At 38.9% G+C, this 18,196-nt stretch overlaps 1 protein-coding gene across 3 annotated transcripts in view; it reads left to right on the top strand.

The window, feature by feature from the left end:
- DIAPH2 (diaphanous related formin 2) overlaps positions 1–16,181 on the top strand; it is an 837,317-nt gene extending 821,136 nt beyond the window's left edge. For all 3 annotated transcript variants that reach the window (XM_077825677.1, XM_077825676.1, XM_077825675.1), the window contains one exon: positions 11,031–16,181. In XM_077825677.1, the coding sequence (XP_077681803.1) occupies positions 11,031–11,095 (65 nt within the window). In that variant the 3' untranslated portion in view covers positions 11,096–16,181. The remainder of the gene's footprint in view (positions 1–11,030) is intronic.
- Positions 16,182–18,196: the final 2,015 nt, after the last annotated feature.

Genomic DNA, 18,196 nt, shown 5'->3' with positions numbered 1-18,196 from the left:
TGCTGACTGGATGTGGAGTGAATACTTTTGTATAAAGCTTATCACTCAACGCTATAGCAATAGCTATTCTGTGTCCTTCATTTAAATTTCTTAATACTTGAATTTGTGGCTATGGAGGGTTTGTATTGAGTTTTGGTTATTTACTGCTTGCTTGATCTATAAGCTCATCCACCCTTCCAGCCCAAATACCACTAGGGGTTCGTATATAATTTGGTTTTCTGGCTTTTGGAGGAAGTTTCTTTGTCTGCAGATCATTGCATTAACTTTGTTTTTGGCCTTACCATTTCTATGTGAGCTGAGATCAGAGGCTGCTAATAGGAGAGCTCAGAGGTAGTGGGTCTAGTGGTGAGGGGTCCATGGTTTCATTGTTGGACTTTGTTTGTTGTTTTTGTATGGACTATGTAGCTGGGCCCTGGGCCCCTGAGTAAACACCTGAGACAGGACTTTGTTAGTGCCATAGTAAGGGCCTCATGGTTCTGATTCTAGGAGCGTTGATCAGCCCCATTTTTGAAGTCTGAGTGGTTAATTGCTTAGAGACTGGTGGTGAGGTGTGGAGGTGACCTGAGCTAAGCAGCAAGACTTGGAATAAAAAGTCGCTTGCCACACAAACTCAGGAACTGCAAACAGAGGCAGCTAACAGGAAAGTTTCAGAGGGACCATGAATGGCTTTCATTCCTGGTTCTGCTCTATATGTGATTTCAAGATGGCCAGCAGTAGAACAGTGGTGATGACCTACAGTAACTGTGCTATGTTTGCTTTCCTGCCTGAAGCCAGAAGGTGCTTCTTGTGCATAAAGTGCAAGTTGATTACTGCTGGAAGAAAAGATTCTTGGATTGGAGAGGCAAGTAGAACTGTTACTGAGAATTAGAGAAGCTGTGGAGTTCCTAGATAGCCAGGTTCAGCAAACTTCAGTCCCCCACATTCAAGAAAGAAAGGAGGTGGCCACCAAGAAGACAGAGAGAGAGAGGACTCCAGAGAGAAGGATGGCAGTTTGTAACCACCAGAAACAAGCAGTCATGGCAACGTTCTACACAGCTCAAGATAGACAAGAATGGGCAGGCTGTGGCCACCAGAGAGAAGAGTACCAGGAGAAATTCCACACAGCTAGAAGTTTCCAGTTGATACCACGTCCTCAGCATGGGAACTGTGGAATATAATTGTCAAGATCCAGCTAGTCCAAAGGAACAGAGAGTTGTACAGGACACACCTGTCAATGGTAGCTTGGCCCAACCTGTAAGACAGGATTGCCCACAAAGTATTCTTCAACCATCCAAGGAAGACAGACGATCCTTGTTGAGAATTAAATAACCAGAAGAATTGAAAGGACATTCTGCATGTGGCAGGCAGACAACAGAATGATGTGCTGCCATCCCAGAGTCAAGACACAAGACATCACTCTAAAATTGGATAGGTTTCTGAAGTGAATGTGAAAGGATCAATTGGTGATGATTCTTATTGCCACCAATGATAGGGTTTTGTGGGCTATCTCACATATAATAGATCACTTCAGGGAACTCAGAAGCATGCGGAAGAAGCAGAATGTCCAAGTGATCTTTTCTGATCCTTCCTGTCCCACAGGTGAAGGAAGATGGAATGCAGTAGATTCTGGAAGTGAAGTAGATTCTGGAAGTGGCTCAATAAGTGGATGATTCTGGTTTTGTGGAACATTCATCCACCTTCTACGGGGAGAGGAGACTGTATAGTTTGGAGGGCCTGCACCTCAGGAGAAAAGAAACCAATCTTCTCAGGGACTAGCAGACCAGAGTAGTCAGGAGAGCATTAAACAAATAACAAAAGAGGAAAGATATGAGCATTCAGTTAACACAAAAATTGAGGTGTTGAAAACCAAATTAATCAAGGAACCAAAAAATGTGAAGAGAAGAAAATATTTATTTGCTTAATACACCAATGCTAGGAGCCTGGGTAACAAACAGGAGGAATTAGAATTCATAGATTCATAGACACTAAGGTCAGAAGGGACCATTATGATCATCTAGTCCGACCTCCTGCAAAACGCAGGCCACAGAATCTCACCCACCCACTCCTGCGAAACACCTCTCACCTATGTCTGAGCTATTGAAGTCCTCAAATCGTGGTTTAAAGAGACTCCTCCAGCAATTGATTTATTATAAAAAGCATTACATTTCAAGTTACTATAGGTTAACCATGACCAATTGTCAGGATTTTAAACACAGCAGGTGATCTCTGGATCACCTGGTGGTCCCTTCTAGCTTCAAACTTTATGACAACAGTCCTTGTCTACAATGAGTGCTAATGTGTTTAATCTGATATTACTGAACACGTGACATTGTGTTAGAACACTTAGTGTAAAGAAGCCCAATTTATTGGTGAGTTCATATTAAAGGGTAAATTGGGAAAAGAAAGGGATTCATTAATTTTATGCTTACTTATGATCATAAACTCAATCTAGTTGGTGTTCCTGAAATCTGGTGGGATGGTTCACATGATTGGAATGTTACAACCTATTTAGGAAGGATTGAATGGGCAAAAGGGGAGAGGGAGTGGCACTCTATGCCAAAAAATGGCACTACCTGTTTTCAAGTCACTGATGACTTGGAAGAAATGGTCTTGAATGCTTATAGATCAATGTACTAACAGATAAAGCACAAGATGAGGTGTTAATTGCTGTCTGCTACAGACCATCAAATCACACTAGGGAACAGGATGACCAGCTCCTTACACACCTATCTATTTAATGTGTAGGAAAAATGCTGGGTGATCATGGGGGACTTCAGTTTGAGTGACATCTGCTGGAGATCTTGTGCTGCTAATAATAAAACATCCTTGGAATTTCTAAATATTACAGTGACAATTTCCTAACTCAAGAAGTGTTGAAGCCAATACAGTGGAATTATTTATTTAGACCTCATCTTAACAGATAAAGAGGAGCACAGAAATAAAAATTAATGGTAGCTTAGGTACAAGTGGTCATGACTTGATCACATTTATAATGTGCAAACAGAATAACGTCTAGACCAGTAATATATATATATATATATTTGGTGCTTTAAAATGTCACATTACTAAAAACAATTATGAGCCAAATTAGTGGGGAAGAAGAATTTAATCAGAAAAATGTGAATGATAATTGCAAATCATATAAGAAAACTATACCAGATGTGCCAAAAGCCACAATTGAGGAATAAGACCATATTGGTCATAACACAGACCTGGTTTACAAGGAAAGTGAAGATAGCCATAAAAATATATAACAAATGAAAGAAAGAGGAAGTTGATAGTAATGAATATAAATCAAAATCTAGGATTTGCAGAAAATTGATAAGGGAATCGAAAGGACAGAAGGAAATCTTTGGTCAGCAATGTTAAGGACAATAAGGAGTTTAAGTATATTAGTAATAAAAAGAGCCCCAACAATAGTATTGGTCCATTAGTAGATGGAAGTGCTAGAATTATCGATAATAATGCACAAAAAAGAAGTGTTCAATAAGTATTTTTGTTCTTTATATGGGAAAAAAACAGATGAGGTAGTTGTATCATATAACACTATTTCTACTCTACTAGTATCTCAGGAAGATGCTAACCAGCAGCTATTAAAGTGAGGCATTTTGAAATCAGCAGGTCCAGATAATTTGTGTCTATGAGTTTTAAAAGAGGTAGCTGAGGAGCTTACTGGACCACTAATGCTGATTTTCAAGAAGTCTTGGAACTCTGGGGAAGTTCCAGAAAACAGTTGTTGTGCCAATATTCAAAAAGGATACATGGGATTTCCTGGGTTACACAGGCATGTCAGTCTGTCATCAATACTGGGCAAGATAATGGAGTGGCTGGTCCAGAACTCGATTACTAAAGAATTATAGGCAGGTAAGATAATTAATGTTAATCAGCATGGGTTTATGGAAAATACGTTGTGTCAAACTAACTTGATAGGTTTGACAAGATTACAGTTTTGATTGATAAAGGTAGCAGTGTTGATGTAATATACGTAAAACTTCTGCAAGGCATTAGACTTGATATCGCACACATTTTCATTAAAAAACTCAAATTATATAAAATTAACATGGCATACCTTAAATGGATTTAGAAGCTGACTAACTGATAGAACTTAGTATATAATTGTAAATGAGGAATCTCATTGAGCAGGTATGTTTCCAGTGGGGTCGTTTCTAGTGTGGTCCCTCAAAGATCGGTTCTTGGCCCTATGCTTCTTAACATTTTTATCAATGACATAGAAGAAAATAAAATCATCACTGTTTGCAGATGGCTCAAAAATTGGAGGAGTGGAAAATAATGAAGAGGACTGATCACTGATTCAGAGTGATCTAGATCAGTGCTTCTCAAGCCATCTGATGTGGGGGACCAGCAATTTTTTTTTCCAATATGTGCACAGACCGGCACCGGTCCGCGGACCACCACTTTGAGTAGCACTGATTTACATCATTTGATAAGCTGGGTGCAAGCAAAAAATATGCATTTTAATATGGCTACATTTAAATGTGTACATCTAGGAACAAAGAATGCAAGACATGCATACGGGCTGAGGGACTCTGAGAAGCACTGATCCTGAAAAAGATTTGGGGGTCCTGGTGGATAATCACCTTTACATGAGTTCTCAGTCTGACATTGTGGCCAAAAAGGTTAATGTGATCCTTAGATGCATAAACAGGTGAATCTTGAGTCAGGTTATTTTACTACTGTATTTGGTACCGATGCAGCTGCTGCTGGAATACTGTGTCCAGTTCTAGTGTCAACAGTTGAAGAAGCAATTGGAGAGGGTTCAGAGAAGAGCCACAGCAATGATTAAAGGATTAGAAAACATGCTTTAGAATCCTTATTGTTAAAAGAAAAGGAGTACTTGTGGCACCTTAGAGACTAACCAATTTATTTGAGCATGAGCTTTCGTGAGCTACAGCTCACTTCATCAGGTGCATACCGTGGAAACTGCATCAGACTTTATATATACACAGAGAATATGAAACAATACCTCCTCCCACCCCACTGTCCTGCTGGTAATAGCTTATCTAAAGTAATCTTCAGGTTAGGCCATTTCCAGCACAAATCCAGGTTTTCTCACCCTCCACCCCCCCACACAAATTCACTCTCCTGCTGGTGATAGCCCATCCAAAGTGACAACTTTGGATGGGCTATCACCAGCAGGAGAGTGAATTTGTGTGGGGGGGTGGAGGGTGAGAAAACCTGGATTTGTGCTGGAAATGGCCTAACCTGAAGATTACTTTAGATAAGCTATTACCAGCAGGACAGTGGGGTGGGAGGAGGTATTGTTTCATATTCTCTGTGTATATATAAAGTCTGATGCAGTTTCCACGGTATGCATCTGATGAAGTGAGCTGTAGCTCACGAAAGCTCATGCTCAAATAAATTGGTTAGTCTCTAAGGTGCCACAAGTACTCCTTTTCTTTTTGCGAATACAGACTAACACGGCTGTTACTCTGAAACTTATTGTTAAAGACTCCAATGAGCTCAATCTGTGGTGTGTTACAGTTTAATAGTACCTAACTGAGAACAATTGGCTCTTCAATCTAGCAGAGAAAGTTATAACACAACCCAGTGGCTGAAAGTTGAAGCTAGAAAAATTCAGACTGGAACTAGGGCATAAATATTTAACAGAGTTAATAACCACTGGAACAATTTACCATGGATTGTGGTAAATTCTCCATCACTGGCCATTTTTAAATCAAGATTAGATGTTTTTCTAAAAGATCTGCAATAGGAATTATTTTGGGGAAGTTCTCTGGTCATTGTTATATAGGAGGTCAAACTAGATGATCACTGTGTTCCCTTCTGGTCTTGTAATCTATATACAGAAAAACAAAAACTCTGCTCCTTCTGCTTGCTTCTTGTCTCTTTTTCCCTGCTTAGCCACTCTGAACAGCTGTTGGCTAAAACAAATAAAACTATATTTGTTGGATAGGTCTGTTCTAAGGAGCTTGTTCTATATTTGTTTACTGACAGCGAGTGTTCTGCTGTGTCCCCATGGTATATGACCTAAAGACTGTACAAATTAGCAGAGCCATCAAGAGAATTTCTTTGCCCTGGAGAATTTTATATGCATTCTGCCCCTAATCTCCCAGCATTGTTGTGGGAATGGAAGCAACAATACTTAAGGTTGCAGAATGGTTCCATTCTCATCCCCACTACCATTTTCAGTCACTTTTTGGAGAGAAGAGAGCTAAAACTTCCTTCTCTTGATGTGTCGGCCCCTTATTTATTCACTTAAAAAATTGAGCAGAAATGCTTAACTTCTTTGAGAGTACCAAGCGTGAGAGAGAACTTTTGATTGGCTTTTGAAAATCATATACTGTTAATTCACACTAAATTTTGAATGCCTGCTCTCACTAAAGTCATTCAGTGTGCATTGTAGAGAGGATATGGTACATTTTCTTATGTCCATGGACTGAGGCAAGGCTGTGTGGTTATCTTTCAATTTGCCCCTTTCTAAGGTTTGCAGAAGCAAGGAGACAATGATGCCCTTGTTTCCTATCCCTGCTGATCAAGATGGGAGGCGGTCATTAAGTGGATCATACTGGACTTTAGTAAGGCATTTGACACAGTCTCACATTCTCATAAGCAAATTACGGTAATAATGTCTAGATTAAATTACTATAAAGTTGGTGCACAACTGGTTGAAAGATAGTAGTCAAAGAATAGTTTGTTAGGTGTAACTGTTTCACGTTACTCAGCCCTGGGAAGGCTTCAAACAAAGTGCAGAAAAGAGCAACAAAATTGATAAGATGTCGGAAACATGACCTATGAGGAAAGGTTGAAAGATTGGACATGTTCAGAGAAGAGAACCTGAAGGGGGACATAAGTCTTCAGATATGTAAAAGGATGGTGTCATAAATATAAAGGGAAGGGTAAACACCTTTAAAATCCCTCCTGGCCAGAGGAAAAACCCTTTCACCTGGAAATGGTTAAGAAGCTAGGATAATCTCGCTGGCACCTGACCAAAATGACCAATGAGGAGACAAGATACTTTCAAAAGTGGGAGGGGGGGGAGAAACAAAGGCTCTCTCAGTCTGTGTGATGCTTTTGCCGGGGACAGAACAGGAATGGAGTCTTAGAACTTAGTAATCTAGCTAGATATGCATTAGATTCTGGTTTCTTTAAATGGCTGAGAAAATAAGCTGTGCTGAATGGAATGTAGATTCCTGTTTTTGTGTCTTTTTGTAACTTAAGGTTTTGCCTAGAGGGATTCTCTATGTTTTGAATCTAATTACCCTGTAAGGTATTTACCATCCTGATTTTACAGAGGTGATTCTTTTTACTTTTTCTTCTATTAAAATTCTTCTTTTAAGAAACTGAATGCTTTTTCATTGTTCTTAAGATCCAAGGGTTTGGGTCTGTGGTCACCTATGCAAATTGATGAGGATTTTTATCAAACCTTCCCCAGAAAGGGGGGGGGGGGTAATGTTTGGGAGGATTTTGGTGGAGGAAAGACTTTTCCAAACAGACTCTTTCCTAATAATAATACCGGTTAGATGTTTGGTGGTGGCAGCGAAAGTCCAAGGGCAAAAGGTAAAATAGTTTGTACCTTGGGGAAGTTTTAACCTAAGCTGGGAAAAGTAAGCTTAGGAGGTTTTCATGCAGGTCCCCACATCTGTACCCTAGAGTTGACAGTGGGGAAGGAACCTTGACAGATGGTGATTAGTTGTTCTCTATATCACCCACGGGGAGGACAAGAAGTAATGTGCTTAGTTTGCGCCAAGGGAGAATTAGGTTGAATATTAGGAAAAACTTTCTAATTATAAGGATAGTTAAGCACTGGAGGGAAGTTGTTTTCCATTACTGGAGGTTTTTAAGAACAGGTTAGACAGACACCTGTCAGGGGTGGTTTAGGTATACTTAATCCTACCTCTTGCAGTCCCCTCCAGCCCTACATTTCTATGGTATTGTATATGACAGCAAATTTTAACATAAACTGTTTAAAACTAAAAAGAAAAGGAGTACTTGTGGCACCCTAGAGACTAACAAATTTTATTTGAGCATAAGCTTTCGTGAGCTACAGTGAGAAGTGATGCTGTAGCTCACGAAAGCTTATGCTCAAATAGATTTGTTAGTCTCTAAGGTGCCACAAGTTCTCCTTTTCTTTTTGCGAATACAGACTAACACGGCTGCTACTCTGAAACCTGTTTAAAACTAAATGGATTGTGTTTTCAAAAGCACCTGTGGTGCAAAAGTCCCACACTATGTACTTCACTGTCTCAGTAAAATCTACTGTGTACATTCTGTCATAAATGGCTGTAACTGATTCTGGTATACACTGTACTACAACATGTTTCACAAACGTTTTAGAAGGAATTGTAGGATACTGTATTTGAGAAATAGTGTCTTAGATACAGGGTTGCCAACCCTCCCGGATTCTCCTGGAGTCTCCAGGAATTAAAAATTAATCTTTAATTAATAATTGTCATGTGATGAAAGCTCCAGGAATATGTCCAATCAAAATTGGCAACCCTACTTAGATAACTAAAGACTTTCACACTGCATGTGCAAATCTCCACTTTAGTACTGAACTGTGCAGCCTTTTTTCCATAAAACATTTGCACACAGATGACTATATATCTGGCTGTGTGCGAGAATAGGATGAGGTTGAACTTAGTATATATTATGGAACTTCTTGTAATACAAGGTTTTCATAACAATTAACTGTGAACTTGTTTTTGTTACCCTCATTCTTATATCCAGTGTTTGTATCTCTTATTTGCCTTTTCCTACCACTACATTTTATGTTCTTCAGAAACATATATGTTCTAAAACATACAATGATGATCAAATTGACAGACAGAATTACAAAATAAATATCATTGAGATTAAAAATTGGCTCAGTGGATGTAACATTTCCTTTACAACGGCTGTGAGATCTATGGATAAAAAAGAGCTATAGACATACTATGAATCACTGGTAAGGCCTAATCACATTTTCAGCAGGTCTAATTATTACAGTGCATAAACCAGTTTTAATTTGCACTAAAAGAGGTTCTCAGATGAAGTCTATCCCCATAAAGATCTTAATATGAAACTCTTTGTTTTAGATTAAGGTGTGCATATATACACTAATACTTCATTTCCTCTGTAAACCCTACGAACACAAATGGAAATTTTGATCACAGCGAAACAGGTGACTACACTAATACAATCTCAAAATACAGTAACAGTTTTACATAGCTACTAACAGCTAAATCTAATCCATCGCTATTTTTAGTGTGGCACAAAGGTAAGACCAGAATGTAATTTGCATTCTGCTTCCCTTCCCAACAGTAAAAGTTGCAAGAAAGTTCTCTTGTCGAGCACTGTCGACCTCTCTGATCCAGTTTTCTAGTTACTTATTTACATATTTACTGCAGAAAAATCTCTTTAAGTGCTAATATCATGTCTTAGTGAGAATAACTGGATCATTGCCCTCTCCGATGGAGTTGTCTAGAACTTTCTCCCTGCCGCCGCCACCAGCTACCTCTCTAGCTTATGATCTGTGTGCTTGCCATCCTTAGTAAATGTAAATCCTTTCTTAACAGTTGCAAATAATTTAGAAAACCAATTCAGGTTACTGCTAATGATTAGAAATTAAATTAGCTTGATTTGAGGTCATCTTGGGAAGGAAAGTCCAGTGTTGCCAACTGCTGGAAGTTTGATGTTTTTCTTAAGGCCTCGGCTCCTGGACTCACATAATTAGACGAGAATCTTAACTTTCATTTGAGAAAAAAAAGTTTCCTGCCACCTTCACTGTTGAGAAAACATGAACTCTAAAGAGACAAAAACCATAAAGCAAATAAAAAGAAACCAACATTTACTATCGTTCGTAAATCTCATGATTTTTTCCACATTTAGAGTTAGTAATATGGAAAATCTATCAACTAAATAGCTCAGCAGATGACAGTACTTGGGCACCTCTCCCTACTGCTAGATACTTTACCGCTCACTGTTGTATTAGAAGCACATCACATGTTTGAGTCGATACTCCCCTTCCTGGATTTTTCCTGCTTAGGCAGCAGTGCACTGAGCTTTAATTTCCAGTAACTGCTGACCTTATCATTGGCAGGTGAGGTATATTCCCTCAGAAGAGGGGTAGCGTAGATGCATTATCTTAACCAGGCAAGGATGGAAGCGGGGAAAGGGAAGGCTGCGAAAACACCAACAAGAGCTACAAAAATACTGTGGAGGAGTTTCCATTGGATTGGGCAAGGGATCTACACCATACACTTTCCCTCATCTAGGCAGTCAGCCAATTTCTGGCTTTGTTGGTTGAGGACTTAAGTAATCAATAGAACACCTTTGTCAAACAAGAATTTTATCCATATCAGTTGCATTTTGTGCAGCAGACTAGCTGCCTCTGAAATCCACAGAAACAAATCCATTCTTGTTTCGAAAAAGAAAAGTCTGTTTTCTGCCACATTCCTGGCTTTTAAAACAACTTTGAAAGCATTTGTCTTTAGCCCATGATTATTTCTTCCTGTGACGGGGATATATTCATTGCAATAATTACTCTGTAATATTTCATACTGAAAGTTGTTAACACCACACAATCAGGAAATGCTTAGGAAGTGGCTGATTTAACTGTTCTATTTATATAAGTATGTGTACCCAATTCAAGTGAACAATCTTACAACCCTTACATTTTTTGTGTATCTTGTTCTGTCCGAGAGGTGTATTTTCACCACATTTGTACTGAACACTCAGTGGAAATTTGAATTGCCTTTCCTCCAAAGTCACTGTACATAGACACTTTGTAGAATAACACTTTTACCCAGCATTTTAGTTGTCATCTGCTATTTCCAAGGGGAGTATGCTTCAGGATTCTTCCAATGCTTTTATCACCCTGCTTCTCTGATCAAGTAAGTAATTTATTGCTGATTGCAGAACTCTTGAACTCAGCCTGGCAGCTGCAGTGTAAAACCTCTCTGATCCAGTTTTCTAGTTACTTATTTACATATTTATTTGAAATAGTTTTCAGGACTCTTTGAAAACCTCTTGACATTGCAATATCCATGTTTCAAATCTTATGGTGTGTTGTTTTTTCTCTCTTTTTATTACAGATAACAGACGAGTAACTTTGGAAAGGTCACGTTCTCGCCACAATGGAACTATCACAGCTATATGATTCCTCTGAAGCCAAAGAATTGGAGAATTGTTTTACTTACTTTAAAATGCAGATCTATTGAAAAAAGTTATACATACAGACACCGGCAATGATCAGAAATGAAATTTAAATGAATTCTAGTGAAGAACAGACCAGAAGATAAATACACATTATGTACTTTTAAGAGCTAAAAAAAAAAAAAATCCACTTACTGTACTTTAGTAACACAATTATCAGGATTTGTAAACAGTGTTAAACTATAAGGTTCTATGTTATCTTGTTATCTAATGTGTTACTTGCCATTTTTAAGGTGGCAACTATCTTGAAGGGAGTTGAGACTTCTAGGAAAATATTCTATAAGGAGCAGAATTAGAAAATAGAAACTTGCTGAAAAAATGCAGCAACGAACAAGATCAGGTCACAGAAGGGAGGCATGATTCCAATTTGGACATTAAAGGAAAAATGAACAAAAATTTGCATATTAATGAATTCAGATATGAGCTGATATTGCACACATCATAGGAGACCTATTTTGTAAGCATGAGAAAGCAGTGTATAGCCCCAATCAAGTTACTTACAATCTTATCTCAAGTTAAAGTTTGATGGATTTAGCTACTTTGGTTGCAGTTAAACTTACCATAAATCTAAGGTATCCGTGGTTTGATGATATAAAACTACTTATTGCTAAAAACAAAACAAAAGCATAGGATTGTACCAAAGTTAAACCGTATCAATTGCATAATATGTTTTTAACTATATTTAAAAGAAGTATTTTCTAATTATGCACTTATAAAATATATACTTTATGCACATATTTTTAAGGAAAAATAATTATCATATTGTAATTATTCTAAAATGCCTTTGTTTAGCTTTTAGAGACAAACTGCATTATGCAGCTGTTCAGGACTGCCTCTTTCTAAGTTTTCCCTTTGTTTCTCAGGTAAAATACCCTCCTTTACAGTTGGATCTTCGTGCTGGAGAGTAAGCAGATAAAAAATTGTGTTTTTTACCCTTCAACACTAAGCAGCAGTGACCACAATCATTGTAGCAGCCTGACCTTCCAAGGAGGTGCCTCCCATTCTAATTTAAATACAAGCCCCTACACTTAAGCATCTCAGGTGAGCTTAGTAGCTGAGACTGCTTACATTCTACCATTTAATGGGAAACTACAGTCCAACTACCCTTACCTCCCCAGCCTGAACCTGAACATGCGGCCTTGCTGGGCGTTGACTTTAACCTCTACCAAGGACTCAAGGGTTATTGTTTTTATGTCATCATGAATGGAAGTGAGCATGGAATGTGGACGTTCCACATAACAGGAAATGGGATAAAAAAGCAGAGATATGCTCTGCAATTGATTCAGTTTTGCCACCACGTGGGTTATATTTTTATGGAAATTATTATTCCCTGAGGATATTGGACACCTTTTTTCTATGTTATAAACAGTGTTTGAAAAGTAGGGTAGGCACTCTGTTTTCTGTGCACCAGTTGTTAATCACAGAGAAAGTGGAGCAGTCATATTTGGAAGCAGTATAACTTTGCACTACTCTTTTGAACCAAAAGTCTTTATACAGTAGCTTCTTTATGCTTTGCTGGCTTAAAGACTTTCAAGATTACTGACTGGTCTGGGCTAAATTCTTACAGTATTGAATTTCATTACAAAAAAAGGCATTGAGCTTCTAAATATGCAGGAATGAATAGGATCAGCCCTGCTGATATTTCACATAAAATAACCTAGTAAATTTTGCATCCATAGTAGGGAAAAGAAATACCAAGGGGTAGTTAAAACCACTAGTTTATTTGATGGCATAAATTGCGGGCTTTTATTTTAGGTTCTCATTGAAGTCAAATGGGAAAATTCCCATAGAATTAAAAGGGAGCAGGATTTTTACACATTATTACATTTCTCAACACAAACATGACGCAAACCTAGTGAAATGTATGCTGTAAAAATAATACGACTGTGTCTAGTTTCCTTCTGGTAACAAAGTAAAGAGTTGTGTGTGTATTTTAGAAAAAAATATAAAACATAATTGTCTCCACTGTTTCAGTGAGAGGCAGTAAGAATTACATTCCATTTTGCATAAGCAAACACTGGCTTTGTATTGATGAGTCTAAATTTTTTAAAATTTTAAAGTAGTAAATTCACAGTTGTAAAAAGGTGCTTAATGTAAAATAGTCAAAATGTAAAGAAATTAGGTCTGTAATGGCTATATTTCTGATTTATACCATCGTGAAAAATGTACTGAAGCTCAAAAGTAAGATAAACAATTTACTAGGATTTAAAGGCAGAAATGTTGAAAATAATCATTAGAACACATGTGAACTTAACCTAAAACCCACAATGGATTTGTTATACTGTAGCACTAATTGTTACAAGTACAGAGTTCTTCATTTCCTGGCATTGTGTTTTTGAAAAAGCTCTGTAGTAGCAGATTGCAGATATTTAAAAACCAAATCCTAGCAAAAAGCAAATCCAAAAAAATAACATGATCTGATATTTCTATTTTGCTACACAGTCCTTTTTTCATGTTTGAAACATTTCTATAATTTAACGGACATATCTGTTAGAAACAAAAGTGTGTTTCAAAGGAAAACTAGTTGAGAAGATAATATATGTAAATACTGGGTGCTTGTATTTATGAAGTCTAAAAATATTTTCTGAAATGAATGCTGGGTCACTTTGTCTTTTGATAGCTTTTCAGTCGATATGAAATTGCAGCTATTTTTAATGTTTTTATTATTGATAATTTTCATAGTTGTCACATTTATCTAGTGACCTAGAAGGTATGTTTAGCCCAGAAGTGCAGCACCTTTTTCAGAAATGGACTTGCCTTATTTTCTAATATTAAAAAATAAAAATAAAAAAATATTTCAGTTAATTTATATTTGCACTCAGAGTAATCCCAGAAAATAAATCACCAGAGCTTTTTGCACACATTACAAACCATTTAGGGAATACGACATAAAATTCCTACTAATTATATTTTATTATAAGTCCCTTAAGATATTACATTACACCTATCACAGCACATTGGTTTGCATTCACATTTTAAAATTTAAAAGTAACAAAGGAAAAAAACATGATATTATTCTGTTTACATTTCTTAGAGGTTTTTTTAAAGAGGAAATTATTTGTGACTTTAAAATGAATGAAACTACATTTGTAAGTTGATATGGAAATTTAATATTAAACTAAAATTTATATATGCACATATCTATTACTTAAAACTACTGACAGTATGGGTCAGACTCATAAAAGCACTCGGCATTATTTACGCAAGGTTTATGCTGTTAGCTCAGAAAAAAGTGCAACACACCATGTAATGTATCAAGTCTGTGATTCTGCAAATGTCCTTTCCCTGCACATAAGTGACATTTGTTTTAAATGTTAACCACACCTTTGACTAGTGCTCAAGCCAAAACAAATATAATGGCTCCTAGGTCATTAAGAAGCATTCCCAAAAATACTGTTGCACAAGTTTGGTCTGGTTTTGGACATTAATGGCCCATATGGCAGCAATCTACATACATTTGCCTGTTCTTATTTAAAAATGCACTTTTTTTAAGTTTTTTTAAAAACTTTACCATACGTTCCCTTTTATCAGACACACACCTTATATGATATACACACATTGTATATGTTAATATGTACTATGTGTGAAATCCACTGAAACCACTGAGTTTTTCATGGTTTCCATCCAGACCACTGTTCAGCACAGGCTTACTTAAAACTCATCCCACAGTTGAAGAAGGATTGCAAAACTTGAAGAGAAGCTGCAAAATTTCAGGTTGATATCCAAAGGTTTGATTGGCTGCAAATTTCATAAGGAAGTTTTGTATAGCTCTACTTGTACAGCTGTCAGCCACAAAGGACCAAGCTTATACTGGGTACTTCCCCAATAGAATTGCTAGTTTAAAAAACTGTGGTAGGTACAATAGGGTCAAAAGTTGTCCTTACCCTAAATTGCTAAATGCAGATCTGTGTAATTTTTAAGGGCCACAGTCTGGCAGAACTTGCACATGTTGTGCTGTTCACTCTATTCTTGAGAAAGGAATACCGTACTTGACACTGCATCTTGCACATTAAACAAGGACTTGCTTGAATTGTGCTTAGCTCTCTCCATGTTTAAACCTCTGAAAGTTCAGGCATTCTACCACCTGTTAGTAAATCGGATCACTGTTGAAGAAAGGAAGCAGTAGAGGTATAATCCCACCTTTTGTGTGCCATATTGCTTTTGTGCATCTTACATACTCAAATGAGTATTTCTGAGCCACATCTCTTCTACTACACACACATTCCTTCTGCTGTGAGATGAAAAAACAAATTTCTCCAAAATGCTTTGTGTTTGTATACTCAAAAACTTGTATTCTTCTGTGCACAGAAAGCGGTGTTATACATGCTTGCTGGTAAATTCTACTGAGAGAGTGAGTCTCTCTGGGTGCAACTCAATCCTCACTGAAGTCAATGGAAAGACTTCATTGGAGTGAGATCAGGCCCTCAATACACATAACTTCCATTAGTACCCTTTTATACATAGGGCACAAAATATGAACATATTCTTTTACAATTTACCTTAATTCCACACACTTACCACGTACCACTCTGTGTGATTTCTGTTTGGAGTCAGACATGTAGGGTAATGTGTCTCCAGATGCCAAAACAATACAAATGAGAAAGAAACCAAAACTCATGCACTTGTATTTTTTAAGTGAATAATGCCCAACTATGTGTTTGTATATTATCTTTAAAATATTTTTGGTGAAATCAGAGCCTGGTTTTTAATGAATACATTCTGAACACTGTAGCAAACTTATATGTTTAAGATGATTTTGTTAAATTCTCTAGTGTTTACCTGTTTAATCCAATTGACCAATGTCAAGCTGAAGCATATCTATATTACGTGACATAACGGGGTATGAAAGTTATTTCCTATTTAAGGGTTTTTTTTTACTCTGAGGTGTCAAGTATGTTTGTTTGAATTATGGGGAATGATGTCTTCTTTTATGGATGACTTTAAAAATACAGCTGAAAAAGATTGTATACTGTTTATTGGTGATGCCATTTTAGTTAAAAAGTAACAATAAAATGCAATCATTGAACACATTACAATGGGTCCATATTAAACAGATTAAATATCTTGAGTCAACCAGAGACATTTCATGATACAGATATTATAAATCAGCTAGCCAGCCATTGCTGGTATTTTCCAAGTCGTTTACTTCACTCTATCACAAAATGGCCATATTGGAATAGAAGCTTGACAGGATTTTCACATTAAAAATAGTCTATTGTGTATTATGCAACTTAATTATACTGCCATAGTGGACTGAAATGACTTAAAGAGAGGAGATTGCCCTGAATTTCTCAAGTATCTCGCTGCAGCTTCTAAATATGCAGGAATGAATAGGATCAGCCCTGCTGATATTTCACATAAGTCATAAAATAACCTAGTAAATTTTGCATCCATAGTAGGGAAAAGAAATACTGAGGGGTAGTTAAAGCCAGTGGTGAGCTGGAGCTGGTTCGCACTGGTTTGCTAGAACCGGTTGTTAAATTTAGAAGCTGTTTTAGAACTGGTTGTTCCGCGTGGAGCACCCAAGGTGGGTGCAGAGCACCCGCCGGCAGCTCCCCGCCCCATCCCTGGCCCCAGCTCACCTCCGCCTCCTCCCCTGAATGCGCCACCCTGCCCTGCTTCTCCGCCCTCCCCCTTCCCCCAGGCTTCCCGCAAATCAGCTGTTTACACGGGAAGCCGGGGCAGGCTGAGAAGCAAGCGGTGGCTTCCCGCTCAGGTCCAGGGAGGCAGAGGTGAGCTGGGGCGGGGTGCAAGGAGGGCTGCCCACGCCGCAGCAGGTAACCCGGGGCAGGGGGACGCGCGCAGGGGAACCGTTCTTCACCCCAGCTCATCTCCGCCACCCTCGGCCTGAGTGGGAAGCCACCGCCTGCTTCTCAGCCCTCCCCAGCTTCCCGCCGAACAGCTGATTCGCGGGAAGCCGGGAGGGGCGTGGTGTGTTCAGGGGAGGAGGTGGAGGTGAGCTGGGGCTGGGCGTGGGACGGGAGCTGCCGGTGGGTGCTCTGCATCTACCAATTTTCCCCGTGGATTTACCAGCCCTGGAGCACCCAGGGAGTCGGCACCTAAGGCACCACTTTTGATATGATCAGTGGGGGAGCGGCTGCTCCCCCTGTTCCCCCCCAGCTATGCTCCCCCGCTCCTAGGAGCCAGAGGGACCTGCCGGATGCTTCCTGGGAGCTGCCCCAGGTAAGCACCGCCGGGACTCCCCACCTCGCCCCCCCGGGCAGGTGCCTCTGGCTCTTAAGGGTGGGGTGGGCACCCACTACGGTGGCCCACAAGACCCTCCTGCCCGGTTCTGGGGGCAGTCAGGTGACAGGAGAGGGGAGTGGATGGGGCAGGGGTCCTTGGGGATGGGGAGATCAAGAAACGCGTGGGGGTTGGATGCGGCAGGAATCCCGGGGGGCGGGGGTGGGCAGTGACCCCCTCATGGGGTGAGGAGGGAACCCGTTGTTAAGATTTTGGCAGCTTATCACTGGTTAAAGCCACTGGTTTATTTGATGGCATAAATTGCTGGCTTTTATTTTATTATAGTGCAATTCTAATTATTGTAAAAGAGAAAAAACTACCCAAGTTTACTGGGTTAGAGATTTACCACATTAAATGAAAACAACTCAATGCCTGTTGTAAGTCTAAAGTCTAGGGTTGTTTCAGTTTTGCACTATTGGTTCTTCGCTTCCTAGCACAAGACAAGTCCGAATTGCAGTCACTCGCAGATATTTTGGCCTTGGTCTCAGAATGAGGCTGCGCCTATCTGTGTCTCAGACTGCCAGCCCCACACTGTCTTCCTCAACTCCAGTTACTTTCCTCTGTACTCAGTTAAGAAGCTCACTGTGAGAACTGTAGCGTCACAACCAGTTTTGGTTTTTTACCTCCACCTACAGATACTAGCTTACATGTGCATATCCTTTGTGTAGCCTTTAATTTGCCCTCTTTCCCTTCACTCTTCCCCAAAACTGCTCCCCAAGTACCCTTTGCACAATTTAACTATGGAGTCACTATGTTGGCTCTCTAATTTAATTTAAAATTTGCTCAGTTCACTGGCCTCAAA

The sequence above is a fragment of the Eretmochelys imbricata genome, chromosome 9 (genome assembly GCF_965152235.1).
Source record: "Eretmochelys imbricata isolate rEreImb1 chromosome 9, rEreImb1.hap1, whole genome shotgun sequence".
Taxonomy (NCBI): Eukaryota; Metazoa; Chordata; order Testudines; family Cheloniidae; genus Eretmochelys; species Eretmochelys imbricata.
Note: the sequence above shows the minus strand (reverse complement) of the source record. Positions and strands in the feature narration are given on the sequence as shown.